At 34.4% G+C, this 16,393-nt stretch overlaps 1 protein-coding gene across 2 annotated transcripts; it reads right to left on the bottom strand.

Moving 5' to 3' along the window:
• Positions 1–12,732: 12,732 nt before the first annotated feature.
• Positions 12,733–15,425, bottom strand: LOC141511547 (putative olfactory receptor 2W6). 2 transcript variants are annotated; one of them, XM_074220691.1, is made up of 2 exons: positions 15,401–15,425; positions 12,733–13,652 (listed from the first exon to the last, which is right to left on the bottom strand). In XM_074220691.1, the coding sequence occupies exons 1-2, from the start codon at positions 15,423–15,425 to the stop codon at positions 12,733–12,735; spliced, it is 945 nt and encodes a 314-aa protein (XP_074076792.1). The 2 variants fall into 2 exon arrangements, with proteins under 2 accessions (XP_074076792.1, XP_074076793.1); XM_074220692.1 differs by lacking the exon at positions 15,401–15,425 and having other exon boundaries at positions 12,733–13,686.
• Positions 15,426–16,393: the final 968 nt, after the last annotated feature.

The following is a 16,393-nucleotide window of genomic DNA, read 5'->3' as shown; positions in this document are numbered from 1 at the left end:
GCTTCACCTGGTTGGCCTATGTCCATTGCTCCAATCGGGTGGTAGGTTCTGCCCTCGGGGCGGATCGGGGTGGCAGCCCAGAACGAACCCCCTATATTAGCCATCACCCTGAGCTATTCGGGGGATCCCTCTGCACCTAATAAAACATATGCCTCCTGAAGAAGTGTCTGCCTGAGTCCCTCCTCGCTGATCCCTGGGGGAGGGAAAACACCAGGGACGCCTGAAGCAGTGCCCACTGAGGAGCTCACTCGGGAGTCCGGGGAAGAAGACCCCGGACAACTGCCCATGTCCTTTCATTTTAGCTGATATACTAAATTCTGCTCCTTTATTTTAACTTTGTAGGTATCTTTTTGTTTTAAATGTGTTTCTTGTAAACAATATATTGTTATATTTTTTGCTATTCTTTTTTGTTTTTTGGATGAGTTCATTCCATTTGGAATCTTAGTTGTGATTGCTGATTGTGTATTTCATTCCATCCTTATTCTCTTGCACTTTTACTTCCTTTTTAATGTTTGTTTTGTTTTTGACATTACCTCCCTTAATCCCTTTATCTCCCTCTCCTTTAATTTCTTTCCTTTCTATTACTGCATTAGAAGAGAACTCTTTCTGTACTCAACTGTATGCAAGCATATTTTCTTTGCCTTTGGCTGGTTTAGATGGCAGTAAAGTTCAGAGGCAGATAGATGGTGCATTGAAGAGAGTGTGTTCAAATCTGGCTCTAGATACTTACCAGCTGTGTGAACTTGAGCAGGTCATAACTTTTTGCCTCAGTTTCCTCATCTATAAAATGGGAATAATAATTAACTATTACCTCTCAGTGTTGTTGTGAAGATCAATGAGATAATTGCAAAGACTTAACAAAGACATAACATTATTCAGGTGTTATTATTATTATTATTATATTATTGTTAAATGTCACTCATTTTTCCCCTGCCTGCAACAACTAATCTTTTTCTCTTGTGTAGATTTCTTTTTGCATTCCTCTTTTAGAAAAGATAATTTTCTCCATTATTCCTTTCCCTTCCCCTTTCCTTTATCATGTTCTTCTTCTCACCCTATCTATTCATCTTTTGAGATCATCAAAGCATAAGAAAATTACTCCCTGATCCCCTGTCTTAATTGGACTCCGACCCTTGATGAGGATAGAGTACTTAAAAGCTATACATTGCATTCCCTAATATAAGAATACAACCTTTGTTTTTCTTGCTTAGTTCCTTATGGTCAATTTTTTCATGCTCACATTTTTATGTTTTTCTGGATTTGGAACATTTGTAATCGAAATTCTCAATTCCTGCTTTTTTTTAAATTAGGAATGCTTGAAAGATCTCTATTTCATTATTTATTTATTTCTTCTCTTTAGAATGACTAAACTGAGTTTCACTGAATAACTTACTTTTGATTGTATATCTACATTTTTTGCTTTCTGGAATATCATATTCCATGCTTTCCATTTCTTTGATATGGTATCTGCTAAATCACAGGTGATCTTGGCTTTGGTTTCTCCATCTTGAATTCCTTTTCTCCTGTCTTATTGAATTACTTTTTCCTTAATCAGAGACCTCAGGATTTTGGTTATAATATTTCCGGGAGTTTTCATTTTTATTCAATAGAGCATCAATGTATTCCTTCAATTTCTACTTTGAACTCTGGTTCTAATAGATGTGAACAGTTTTATGATTTTTTTTGATGTATAGGTACTTTTTGTTGTTGTTATTCATGACTTTCAATATTTCAGTGATTCTTAACTTATCTCTCCTCACTTTGTTTCCCAGGTCATTTGTTTTTCCTCTTGGAACTTTATTCTTTCTGCTATTTTGTCTTTTGATTTTATTTCATTATTTATTTCTTATGGCTCATAGAGTCATTAGCTTCCATTTGGCAAACTAATTTTCATAGAGTTCTTTTCCTTAGCAAAGTTTTATGCCTCTTTTTCCAGCCAATAAAACCTCTTTTTATATATTTTTTCCTTAGTTGTCACTCAATTTTCCAATTTCCTCTACTTTTCTCAATCGGGTATTTAAAATCATTTTTAGCTCTCTAGAATAAGAATGTACAAAATGCAACCACCTGTGGGTTTACTAAGTGCTGTAGTAAACAAAGCCAAGCTACTGCAGAGCTCTCACTGAAATGGCAATCAAAATATATTGTCTATTGTTTCAATAAAAACTTTTAAAAGTAAGGTTGGACAACCCTGCTTTAGAAGAATAATTATTCTGGGAATTCTTATAGGACTTATACTCAAATTTCATTTTTCTTTGAGGCTTTGCTTTAGACTTCTTAAAAATCATTCCTCTTTTGACTTTGTGGTTTGAGCTTTCCTATTGCCATTATACCTCTTTTCAGAAGAATTATTTATTTATTTATTTATTTGCTCATTCTCCCAGCTTACTACATGACTTTGTACTTTATGTTAGCATTGGACTCTATGAAATTCTAGGAGAGATATCTAACCTGTCTTTCTGTTATCATGTCCTTCTGATTTCTCAGCTGAAGTTAGGGATTTATAAACTTTCAGTGTTCTTTACCTTTTTTTCCTAGTTTTTTTTTTAGTTGCATGTCCAACTATGGTCATTTATCTGTTCTTTTTATCTTTTGAGGTAAGAATTTAAACAAATTAATTTTCCCCTAAGTACTGCTTTGGCTACATCCCATAAATTTTGGTGTGTTGTCTCATTGCTATTGTTCTTTTATTTTTTTCTAGGGGGTCAAACAATATATTTAGAACATTTTTAAAAATTGACAATTAAAGCAGTAGGATTAATTTCTTGAATCTGCAGCAATGAAACAGTAAAACACTTTTGGTGTTTTAAATAAACACAGCCTAGCACAGCTTGATGCTGTCGTTCTTTTAAATGAAATTATTGATTGTGTCTATGATTTATCCTTTGACTCACTTATTCTTTTTTTATTAGATTTGTTTCCAAATAATTTTTAGTCTATCTTTTCACTACCCTTTATGGAATGCAATTTTATTATCATTATGATCTGAAAAGAAGGCATTTAATATTTCTGCCTTTCTACATCTGATTTTGAGGTTTTCAATGCCCTATTAGATGGTCAATTTTGGTTTAAATGTCATGTGCTGCTGAGGAAAAGGTATTTCCTTTCTTTCTATTCCCATTCAGTTTTCTCCAAAGGTCTGTCATTGCTAGTTTTTCTAATATTCTATTTACTAATGTTCCTTAGTTTCTTTTTTCCTTATTTTGGGTTGGATTTATTGAATTCTGAAAAGAGATAGTTAAGGCCCCCCCTCCAATATAGTTTTGTTTTCCATTTCTTCCTATAATTCACTTAACTTCTCCTTTAAGAATCTGAATGATTATACCACTTGATGCATATATATTTAGTATTGATATTGCTTCATTTATCTATGGTACCTTTTAGCAAGATGTTGTTTTCTTCCTTATCTCTTTTAATTAGGTCTATGTTTGCTTTTACCTTGTCTGAGATCAGGATTACTCTCCTTACTCATAGTAGAGTCTACTATAATTCTTTATGTTTCCTTTCTGGCTATATCTCTGCTTGAAGTGTATTTCTTGTAAAAAACATATTGTAGTTTTCTGGTTTTTGATCCACTCTTCCACCTGCTTTTATTTTATGGGACAATTCATTCTATTCACAATCATAGTTATGATTTCTACCTAGGTATTTCCCTGAATTCAACCTGCTTGTTCTTTCTCTCCTTTCCCCCCTTTCCCCTTTTCCCCTCTCACCAGTGTTTTGCTTCTATCTACCATGTCCCCTGACCTTTCCTCCCTTTTGTCAGTCCCCATCTCCCACCCCTTAACTTAATCTCCTCTCCTCCTACTTTCCAGTTGGGTAACATAGATTTCTATTTTTAACTGATTCTGTTCATTATTTCCTCTTTGAGTCAATACTGATGAGAGTTAAATCCAAGGGATGCCCATCACCCACCCTCTCATCTTTTCTTTTATTTTTTTTGTAAGGCAATGGGGTTAAGTGGCTTGTCCAAGGCCACACAACTAGGTAATTATTAAGTGTCTGAGGCCAGATTTGAACTCAGGTACTCCTGACTCCAGGGCCAGTGCACTATCTACTGTGCCACCTAGCCACTCCCCACCCTCTCATCTTTTCCTCTACTGTAAGAAGTCTTTTTCACCTCTTCATGTGAAATAATTTACCCCATTCTACTTCTACCTTCCTTCTGCACCCAGCATACTCTTTTCTTTATTCTTTTTCTTTTTTCCCTTAATTTTTTATTTCATTCCCTCAATTTTACCTTATAGACATATCCTCTTTCTATGTATATTCCTTCTAGTACTAATAGTAATATAAATTTCAAAAATTATAAGTATCATCTCATACTGCGATGTCAACAGTTTAGCTCTATTCAATCCCTTATTTTCCCCTTTTCCCTATTTATACTTCTCTTGATATTAGAGATCAATTTTTAATATAATTTTGATCTTCTTAAGAAATCTTGAAATCCTTCTATTTTTTGAATGATCATTTTTTCCCTTGGGGTATTAAGTAACTATTTCTTGGTTGAAGTTCTGACTCCTTTCTTTTCCAAAATATTATGTTTCATATGTTCCATGATCTTTTAATGTTGTAGCTGCCTAGTCCTGTGTAATATATTTCCCCAATATTTCTAGATACTTGTAGTATCTTTACCTTAACCTGATAGTTCTGAAATTTAGCTATAAAGTTCCTTGGAGTTTTTATTTTGGTATTTTTTCTGAAGTTATCAATTGATTCTTTCCATTCTTATTTTACCCCCTTGATAATTTCTTGAAAAATGTTGTGCAGATCCTCCTTTTGATTAAGACTTTCAGGTAGTCCAATGATTCTGATATTGTATCCCCTGAATCTATTTTCCTTATCAGTTGTTTTACATTGTTCTCCATTTTTTCAATCTTTTGAATTTATATCATTGATTCTTATTTGACCTCATATAGTTATTATATTCCATTTGCTTATTTTTTAACTTTTAAGAGATTGGTTTCTTCTTATTTGACTAATTGTACCCTTTAAGGAGTTGTTTTCATCAGAATTTTTATATTTCCTTTTTCATTTTGTCAATTCTGTTTTTAAATGGTTTGACTCTTTTTCATAATTTCTTGCATCACTCTCATTTCTTTCACTGATTTTCTCCTATATCTCTTATAAGACTTTTAAACTCCTTTTTGGACCCTTCAAAGATTTCTTCTGGGTTGGAAACTATTTCCTCCCTTCTTCAGGGTCTTGCTTATTGGTGTTTTGACATTGTTGTCCTCTTCTGAGTTTGTGTTTTGATATTCCCTGTCACCATAGCGTTCTATGGTCAGATTATTTTTGTTGTTTTTTGATCAGCATTTTTGCATTTTTCCCTTTTTTAAAAAATTTGACCTTTGCTCCTAAGGTGGAAGGAATACTATCTCAAGCTTCTTTCCCCAAGGGCTTCAGGCACTATAGGTACTAGCTGATTACCTGGTGTTGCAATGATACTGAAGCTCATTTGGAATCCTTATATCTGGTAGGGTTGGAGTGGCTGGTGCTAGTTGAGGCTCTCAGGGTTTGGCAGCCTACCTGGTATTGAACTGGGGTGCTAGTGGTGGACTCTGACATGCTGAAATAGTGGAGTATTTCTGCAATTCCCTGGGGTTTCAATGAACCATGTGATGGTCTGACTACTGGCAGTTGCCTGTTTGCCCAGGGTTATGCCAAAGCATGTGGCAAACCCTGCACTGGCTGGTTACCTGTTTGCTTAGGCACCCATAGGATTGGCATTTACCTGTTCTCCAAGGTTATACTGAATTACACAGTGGTTCTCAGATCTGGAGTGTGTCCATTACACTGGCTGTGCTGAGGCATATGAGGGTTCTGGTTTTGGCATTTATCTGCTTCCCTGAACTAGAACTCAGGATCTATTGTTGGTTTGCTGAGGTGGGACGTGCTGCTGGCTTACTGGGACACTTCTTGTTCTAGACTACAATCATCTTTTAGCCAACTGAGAAAGATCTTTTCTGCTGATCTTCCAAGTTTCTTGGGTTCAATTATTGCTTTACTCTGATCTTTTTTGCTGATTCTGCTGTGATTTGTTTGGAATGAGTATGGGAGAGTAGTAGTAATTTACTGCTTACTCTTCCAATTTGACTCCCAGAAGAACTTGAGCACCTTTCTTTTTTTTATTGTTTTTTTGAATTTTATAATTTTCCCCCCAATATCCCTTCACTCCCCCCAACCCCCACAGAAGGCAGTCTGATATGATAGTCTTTACATTGTTTCCATGCTATATATTGATCAAAATTGAATGTGTTGAGAAAGAAATTATATCCTTGAGGAAAAAATAAAATACAAGAGATAGAAAAATTACATAATAAGATAACTTTTTTAAAAAATTAAAGGTAATAGTCTTTGGTCTTTGTTTAAACTTCACAATTCTTTCTTTGCATACGGATGGAATGAACAAATCCATTAAGACATCAACCTCATGTTGCTATTAGGGTGTACAATGTTCTGGTTCTGCTCATCTCTCAGCATCAGTTCATGCAAATCATTCCAGGCTTTTCTGAATTCCCATCCCTCCTGATATCTAAAAGAAGAATCATGTTCCGTAACGTACATATACCAAAATTTATTCAGCCCTTCCCCAATTGATGGACATTCACTCAATTTCCAATTCTTTGCCACCACAAATAGGGCTACTATGAGTATTTTTGTACAAATGATGTTTTTACCCTTTTTCCATCATCTCTTCAGGGTAAAGACCCAGTGGTGGCATTGCTGGATCAAAGAGTAAGCACATTGTTGTTGTCTTTTGGGCATAATTCCACATTGCTCTCCAGAAAGGTTGGATGAGTTCACAGCTAAACCAACAATGTATTAGTGTCCCAGATTTCCCACATCCCTTCCAACACTGATCATTGTCTTTTCTGGTCATATTGGTCAGTCTGAGAGGTGTGAGGTGGTACCTCAGAGATGTTTTAATTTGCATTTCTCTAATCAGTAATGATTTACAGCAATTTTTCAAATGACTATGGATCACTTTCATTTCTTCATCTGTAAATTGCCTTGCATATCCTTTGACCATTTGTCAGTTGGGGAATGGCTTGTTTTGTTATTAAATTTGACTCAGTTCTCTATATATTTTAGAAATGGATCCTTTGTCGGAAATACTAGTTGTAAAAATTGTTTCCCAGTTTACTATGTTTCTTTTGATCTTGGTTACAGTGTTTTGTTTGTACAAAAGCTTATTGTAATCAAAATTATCTAGTTTATTTTTAATGATGTTCTACATCTCCTCCTTGGTCATAAACTGCCTTCCCTTTCCATAGATAGGAAAGATAAACTATTCCTTGATCTCCTAGTTTGCTTAAAATATTGTTTTTTATGTCTAGATCCTGTACCCATCCAACCCATTTTGATGAAGTCTTGGTATAGGGTGTGAGATATTGGTCTAATCCAAGTTTCTACCATACTAACTTCCAATTTTTCCAACAGTTTTTATCAAAGAGAAAATTTTTATCCCAGAAGCTGAATTCTTTGGTTTTAACAAACACCCGATTACTATAATCTTTTCCTGCTATCTCTTTTGCACCTAGTCTATTCCATTGATTCACCACTCTATTTCTTAGCCAATACTAGACAGCTTTGATTACTGATATTGAGCATCTTTTTTAAAGAAGACAATACAGAAAAGGAAGCTGAAACAAGAAGTGGAAGCATGCAATACAGTAGCTAGGTTCAAAATTATGAGATGCTGCCCTGAGTACCCTCCTAAAATTAAATGTCTGGGAATTCTCCAGATGTCTACCCTCTACTTTTTTTCAATCAGAGAGAAAGAGAAGCCTTCTTTGGGGCTCTCCAGGGAATATTAATGAAGTGTGAGATTCAAAATTGATGTGGTCTTGCAAGATGATTAGTTTCTGAAAACCATGATAAAATCCAGGAGAGCAACTAGGTGGGAAATGATGATGTAATAGTTACATTCAAATACTTTAAAAAGTTTGGACTTTTTTTCCTACCTGGACCCAGAGAATAGAATTGAGATAAAAGGTGAAAATTCTGCAAAGGAACAATTCAGCTTTTAAAACTTCTAAATAATTAGAATCAAACAAAATTCAAAAGAGATTCAGCACTTAGTGCATTTCTTTTTGGTAGAATTCTTCAAGTAAAGACTGAATGACTACTTATTGAGAATGTTTTAAATGGTAACTTTGTTTCCAATAAGTTGGATTAGATAACCTCCAAATTCTTTTCTATTTCTAAAATTCTGTGACTCCATGAGAAAATTTCAAGAAAAAATCTCTTTTCATATTGACATTTACTCAGTAACAATCATTCATTTACTTCAATGGACAAAGCAATTCTGAATCCATTTAATCCATGTTCTTAACCTTGTTTAACATGAGATATTTAGTCAAATGCTTTGCTGTAATCCAGATAAATTATCTATACAGCAATTCTCCAATCTACTAGTCTAGTTAATTTGACAGGAAAAGAAATGAAGCTATTCTGCCTGAGTTTTCCTTGATGAAGCTATGATAGCTTTTAATGATCACTTTTTCCATTTCAAATACTCAAAAACAATGTCTTTAATCATGTTTCTTGAATTTCTCCAGTATTCAAATTCAATTTGACCCACTTTTAAAAGTTTACAGATACCACCATCTTTTTTGTTGTGAAAATTAGAACATTTGCCTTTCTTATATACTATGACATCATGATATTCTTAAATAATGTTTCAAAATAGAGTGATCTTATCTGCTAATTCTTTCACTATTCTTGGATGCAATTAGTCAAATGGTCTAGTGATTTAATCCCATTGAGGTCATTTAGGTACCATCTATTTCATCAAAACATTTTGGCTTTCAACCCTTTATTAATAATCTTTTTCTATTATTTCTCTTTCTAAGTAATATTCTTCTCACAAAATAAAGAAGCAAAGTGTTGAAGAGCTCTCCTTACTATTGCATATTATCATTTTATTCATCACAATGTATCCTAAACTTCTTTGATCTTTCTCTTTTCTCAAATTTAGCTATTTTTAAAAAAAATTCTCTTTTATCTTTCATAGTTTGCATCACTAGCCTCAACTTATTCTGTTCTTTAGAGCTCTTGACATTTTTATATGACTTAAATTATAATCATTCTTCATTTCCTGACATTCTGGTCATCTTCTAGAATTGTCTTTTAAAAAAAAAACTAAGGTAATTGATGAATTTCCTTTATATTTATATTGCTCTCTTCAGTTTCTCTTTCTTCCCTCACTGGAATTATTTTTATTTGTCTCTTTGAAATTTCATTTCTTTAGAACTTTACATAATCTTGGGTTGTTTTAGCCTACAGAATTTTAAACTATTAGTTCATATTTTTACTTTCTCTGAATCATTTGAAAATTGCTCTCTTATATTATTACATGTGACTTTACCCTCTTCTATCATAATTCTAAAATGGAGTTGTCAATTGCTTGCTCAAGGTTTTCACTAATTCTATTTCAACAGTCAGTTTTTCCTTTGTCAGAATCAGGTGCAGAATAATGTCTGCTAGTTAATTTGTTTCTACCTTCAAATAATGAAACTATCTTTAAAGTAGATCGATTCTGCCTTTGATAAAGTGAAAGTTCTACTAAAATGCATATAATTTAAATCTCCAATCACTTCACTGTCTTCCCTACATAGCAAATTAATTATATATACATTTCTTGAAGTCATATATTCCCTGTTTTCTACAAGTGATCTGTATTTATTTCCATGATAATATTATTTCTGTTTCTTCCTACTCTGATCCTCCCTCAAATTTCTCTCTCACTCCCTAGTGTTTCTATATTTTCTCATCATTATAATACCATCTTAAATACTATCATTTGACTGCCTATCATATCTATTCCTTTTAAATAAGGTATACCTTTCCAGAGAAATATATTCAAACACCACCCCATTAACTCTCCTTCCAGCACTCACCATAACTCTGCCTTATCCTTTAACAACTGGAAAACTGAACTAAAGTCAATACATGATTTTGAATGACATTTCTAGTTATCTATAAGCTATATGAGTAGGTCCCACTAGCTTTCCAGTCTTATTTCCTAGTACTCCCCTTCATATCAATTTGCTCCAATAGTAGTAGTTCCTCATACACTACATGTCCTCTCCTGTACAAGTAGTCCACTTGTACCTCACAGAATTCCTAATTTCCTTCAAAGCACAGCTCAGGGGTCATTTTCTAATGATGGATACTTTCTTATCCCCAAAGTTGTTAGTTCTTTCTCTCTACCTCTCTCTTTTTCTCTCTATCTTTCTGATTCTGTCTCTGTCTTATCCCTTCCTCATATGTGTCATAATTATCTTTTTTTTTAGTTTGCATAAATTTTGTATTTACTTGGAAGTGTTCATGCTGTGTCTTTTCAAAAGACTGCAAATTCCTTGAGGGCAAGGACCTTTGTTTTTTTCCTTGGAATTCTGTCTAGTACATAGTACATCCTTTAAAAATGTTAGTTTCATATTTGTTGATTTTCACCTTGCAAAATAAGAAAATATAAAACACTTCTATTTCATAATGTGAAGAAAATGCTTCAAAATTATTAAATGTCATAGAAACGAGTTATCATTTGGGAAGATGATGGAGTGAAAGACTTTTGAAAAGTAGTAGGGGGTATATTTAGACAGGAATAGGTACCAGAGTATAAGGAAAGCACCAAACACCAAACTTGTCATAATATTTAAACTGTGAAGAAATGTAATGGCAAAAGAGACAGAATACTGGTGCCCTTGCCATAGCTCTTCTGTCATGATCTATGAATTGTGGTTAGCCACATAAAACAGAAAGGGTTCCATCTGGTGATCTGTAAATTTTCACATCTTTCTTTTCTGAGTCAGGTTGCATACCCCATGGAAGTACTATAAGAAACAAAGTATGTTATAGTTTTGTTCGCGGTTTGTTGTTTTTTAAGTATCACATGTACATTCCAGTCCTGACTTTGCTATTAACTAGTTTTGTGACCCTGGGCAAGTAAATTTACCTCTAGCTTCTTTTTTTCATAATTCATAGATTTAGAGCTGAAAGAGGCATCAGAGGTCATCATGTTCAAGCCCCTCATTTTACAGATGAGGAGAATGAGGCATAGAGGTTTTAATATGACAGGCAGTAATAGGAAAAGCTAAACCATGAATCCAGGTCCTTATTTTCAAAATCAAGGATTTCAACTAGGATGGTGATTTTTAAGTTCACTTCCAGCTCTGATTAAATTATATGAATCCATGTTATAATCTTCAATGATCTTTCTGTGAACTCCTTTTTATAGTCTACATGCATCACATAATTTACCTGTTTCACATGGAAAAGTCACATATTTCTAACAACGTGGTAGGCTTTTTGAGTGAAGGGACTATATTTTCTATTTTTGCCATTCTTTCCAGAGCTTAGAATATATATATATATATATATATATATATATATATATATATAATATAGAATATATATATATATATATGTAAAGAACTATTTATCTGACTTATGAAGTGCCCATCAGTCACAACAGAGGGGAAATCCTCTAAAAAGTTATGTATGACTTTGGGCATTCAGATTTAATTCAGAATGAGTTAGTCTAAGTATTTCTTCTTAACTTGAAGGTATATGTGTGCCCTTTATATACAGTTAAATGAGTGTATAAAACTGAAAATAGATGATTTGGCTTGGGCAGCTAGGTGACACAGTGGATAGAGTACGGGATTTGGAGTCAAGAGGATGGGAGTTTGAATCCAGCCTCAGACACTTGACACTAGCTTTGTGACCTTGGGTTTGCAAACAGGGCTGTCTCCAGTCTTCCTGATTCCTAAATGGTCACTGGACCCAGATGGCTCTGGAGGAGAAAGTGAGGCTGGTGATTCAGCACAGAACCCCCTCACTCAAATCCAATTCAATTATTTGTCATTGTATCATTTCCTTGATATCATGGCCTTCTTCAATAACAAAGGACAAACATTATTATCATCAGATGATTTGGTGGAATATAGAAGACCTCTGTTTGAGGATGCTGACTTCCACAATTAGTTCAGATGAAAGAAATGAAGGTCATGAAGGTTTGGTAGGCCAGTTAGCTCCTTTTTTCTATGGCCTGTCTTCTATCTGTAACACTTATCTTTTATAAGGATTTTGTGGTGGCAGCTAGGTGACGCAGTGGATAGAGCACTGGCCCTGGAGTCAGGAGTACCTGAGTTCAAATTCGGACCTCAGACACTTAATAATTACCCAACTGTGTGGCCTTGGTCAAGTCACTTAACCCCATTGCCTTGCAAATAAATAAGTAAATAAATAGATAGATAGATAGGTAGATAGATAGATAAATAAATAAATAAACAAACGAATGAATGAATGAATTGATGGATGGATGAATGAATGAATGGATAGATAGATAGATAGATAGATAGATAGATAGACAATAGACAGATAGATAGATAGATAGATAGATAGATAGATAGATAGATAAATGACTTTGTGAGAGTCAAGATGGCTGGCATACTTGGTAAAAAGCCAATTCATCACAGTAAAGACAGCCCAAATGATGAGTGTATGTGTGTATACATATATGTATGTTTGCATGTCTTGCTCATAGTGGGCATGTGGATAGACATATTCACATATATGTGAATGTCTTGCTCATGGTAAGAAATGTCATCATAATATAGCTGGACAATATATCATTATTATTTCTAAGAGAATATTCAAGCAAACAATTTGTGTCCCATAAGAATTCTTATTAAAAAGGAAAAAAAGAGAAAAAGTTAATCTTTATACTCCTCCTGACCCCTGTTCCCAGCCCAGGAGTTTTTTCATTGCCCCTTTCACATCCTTGTTCCTTAGGGTATAGATAAGGGGGTTGATGCTAGGGGTTACAATAGTGTAGAAGAGGGTGAGGAACTTTCCCTGGTCCTGGGAGTAACTATTGGCTGGTTGAAGATACATGTAAATGATGGTCCCATAGAAGAGGGCAACCACCATAAGGTGGGAAGAGCAGGTGTTAAAGGCCTTCCTGCGCCCTGCTGCTGATTTGATTCTTAGCACAGCCACAGCAATCATGCCATAGGAAGTGAGAATCAGAGAGAGAGGCACCAGAAGGAGAATCACACCGAAGACAAAGGCAAAGGCCTCAACTAGTGTGGTATCTTCACAGGCCATGGCAATGAGGGCTGGCATCTCACATAGAAAGTGGTCTATCTGATGGTGTCCACATCGTGCCAATTGCATGGTCTGGGGACACATGACAAAAGAGTTAAGGAAACCACACAGCCAGGATACAGCCATCAGTTGTAGGCAGAGTCTTGGATTCATGACAACAGTATAATGCAAGGGTCTGCAGACAGCAACATAGCGGTCATAAGACATGACACACAGGAGTACACACTCAGTAGAACCCAGTACCATGTAAATATAGAGTTGGGCTGCACAACCATTGTAACTGATAGTTTTCTTGGGACCCCATAGATTCCATAGCAGCTGAGGAACAATGCTGGTAGTAAAGCAGAGATCCAAAAAGGAGAGGTTACCAAGGAAGAAATACATAGGTGTGTGTAGTTGGGAATCTGAAATTGACAACACAATAATAATTATGTTGCCCAAAAGAGTCAGGATGTAGAAAAATAATACAAAAGCAAAGAGAATCATCTCTAGCCAGTGCCGATCAGAAAAACCCACTAGGATAAATCCTCCTAGTGAGCTGTCATTGTCCTTTTCCATCACCTTTATCACCTACCAAAGGAGAAGGAAAAAAAAAATATATATATATATATATATATATAAAATGAAATGAAAATCTCTCTCTCTCTCTCTCTCTCTCTCTCTCTCTCTATACATATATATATATATATATATATATATATATATATATATAATGAAAGAAAAGCAGTGAAAATCATAGTCTGAATAGCTTTTACATCTGAACATTAAAAATACATATTTTACCCATTCAAATGTTAGGGTTTTATTGAGTAGTTTCCCCAGGTAATAAAAGTTTTTTTGTCATTAATTGACTCATATAATTCAGAAAAGTGTTATGCTAAGATCAGTAATTTTCAAAGTGTGCTTCAGGGATATCTGGAGATCCCCAAGACCATTTCAAGAGGTCCTCAAGGTCAAAATTATTTTTTTAATAAAACAAAGTTGTTTTTCTCTAATATGATAAATATTAAACAAATTAATATAAAGAAAAGCTCTTTGAATAATCTTCAATAATTTTTAAGAAAGTAAAGGGATCTTGAGACAAAAAGGTCTGAGAATCACTGGACTAGACAATCCCTGAGAATTCTTTTAAATCTGAGATTCTCTTATTCTAATAGATTCCATTGTCCCATTTAAGACTTGAATATACTTGTCCAAGCCTAGAAGAGAGAGAGATATAGCTTGTCTTACAAGATCTACAGGGCAAAATTATGACCTACCTGTTTAATATCTATTCTTCTCTCTATGAAACCAAGACAGACAGAGGTTAAAGAAATTACCTAAGTCACATAGCTAGCTGGAAGCAGAACAAGAATCAAAACCTAGCTCTGCTGACTCTCAAGATAGTGCTTTTCTCACTATGCCTTATCTGTCTTGGCATGAATTGTAGCAAAAAACTACATATTTGAACAGTCTTCAATGTGAGTATCAAGGCAATCAGCTGTTGAAAGGAAATGGATAAACAATGTGGGGTAGAGAAGAAGAGAAGAGGAAATAGCTAAATTATTAATAACAATGGCATACTTGAAATTATATAAAGAGGTGATTAAGATCTCAGTGCTCAGCAGAGTTGGTCATGTCTGAAAAATCTAAAGTGGGTAAGAAAAAAATCAGATCAAGAATGAAGATAAGTAGAATTAAGTTGACAGAAAAGCATAAACAAGAAAAAAGTAGATTCGGCATCTCAGCATGGCTGCTAATAACAATGGCTTATTACTGAGATATAGAACAGGGGCAGAGGGGGAGATGATGGAATTGCTCCATATATCTTCACTCACTGATGAAAGGGGAGATTCTAAAGGAAAGGTAGATCCTTTAACTTCTAATGGATGTCACTCAAATCAGGATACCATGTGATAAGATAGAGTTAAATTCAATTGTCAAGAATTGAATAAAGGAAAGGGAAGCAATATCTAGCCATACCTTTTTAAATTGGCAAAATTCCTTCATAATGGCTTTATGAGGGGCAGAGTTCAAAATCATTGTCAAGTAGAATAACTAAAGCCTCTTCTACATGATAATGTTTGAAGAAACATACTTATTTTGAAACTTCTTCCCCCCATTCAAACCTTTCCTCTGAGCTATACATCCTTTGTTTAACAACTGCAGTGTGGTTTTTAATATCTATCACTTTCTACATCTGCTAAATGAGAGTAATTATAAATATATTCACTACCTACTTCACACAGTTGAGAGCAAAGCACTTTTAAAAATTCTATGTAAAGATATTTATTATAATAATGCAGTGTGGTATTAAATGCTTTCATATGAATATGAACAGCCTAGTGCAAAGACTAGGTATCCCCACCTCACAGGCATTCCCACCTCTAGCTCTAAGAGTCTATTTGCTCCAAGAAATGTGAAAATATGAACAGTAATGCTACTACCATCTTTTCAAATTTAACTTTTATTCACTGACTCCTTGTTTATTCTACTGACCAAAATACTCACTATACCCAATTCGCTTCTTCAAATTCTTGGATCTCCCCTTCTCTTTCTTTGAATTTCATTTCCTAATTTCCCAATAAGTTTCCATCTACTCTAGTATGGAATGCAAATGTTTCATAGCATTCTGGTACATGATGCAACGTAATGGATGTTATGAGAAAAAAGAATGGATTCCTTGAGTTTTCTTTTTAGCCTAAAGATTTGCATTGACATTACATGACAACCTTCTGAGAAATATATAATGCTTTTCCCCTCAGACAAGAGTCCACATGTACTCATACCCAGTGCTGCTTCCTGAGCCTTATACTCCAGAAATCTTAATAGAGTTCGAGAGATTGTGATACAAAGGAAAGAAAATTTGTTAAATAGGAAAATTAGACATAATCTAATAGAATTGTGAGATTAGGGGAGCATATTTAATCTTTGTTTCATACTTTTTGACTTTTTCAAAGGGATTCTTCTGTATTGTTTCATGCCATTCTCATAATAGTTTTATGGTGTAGATAGGCAGATATTTTTAGCTCTATTTTATGAAATGAGAAAACTGAATTTAAATGACTGAAATATAGTAGCTGATTATTAGTTACACAGGTTAAATGCTTGGGAGTATAGTACTTATTTACTGTACTGTTTTTTTTTTCTCTTTTTCTCTCTTGTAGTTTTGGAATTTGCTGCTATTGTCCTTTTATTTCCACAAGAGCCTTCACTAATTAGCTTTTAGTATGAGGAAGGATCTTCAATCAGCTGGCTCAAATATGGAAATTCCTATATGGACCAGTTTATTTTG

This window comes from Macrotis lagotis, chromosome 2 (genome assembly GCF_037893015.1).
Source record: "Macrotis lagotis isolate mMagLag1 chromosome 2, bilby.v1.9.chrom.fasta, whole genome shotgun sequence".
Taxonomy (NCBI): domain Eukaryota; kingdom Metazoa; phylum Chordata; class Mammalia; order Peramelemorphia; family Peramelidae; genus Macrotis; species Macrotis lagotis.
Note: the sequence above shows the minus strand (reverse complement) of the source record. Positions and strands in the feature narration are given on the sequence as shown.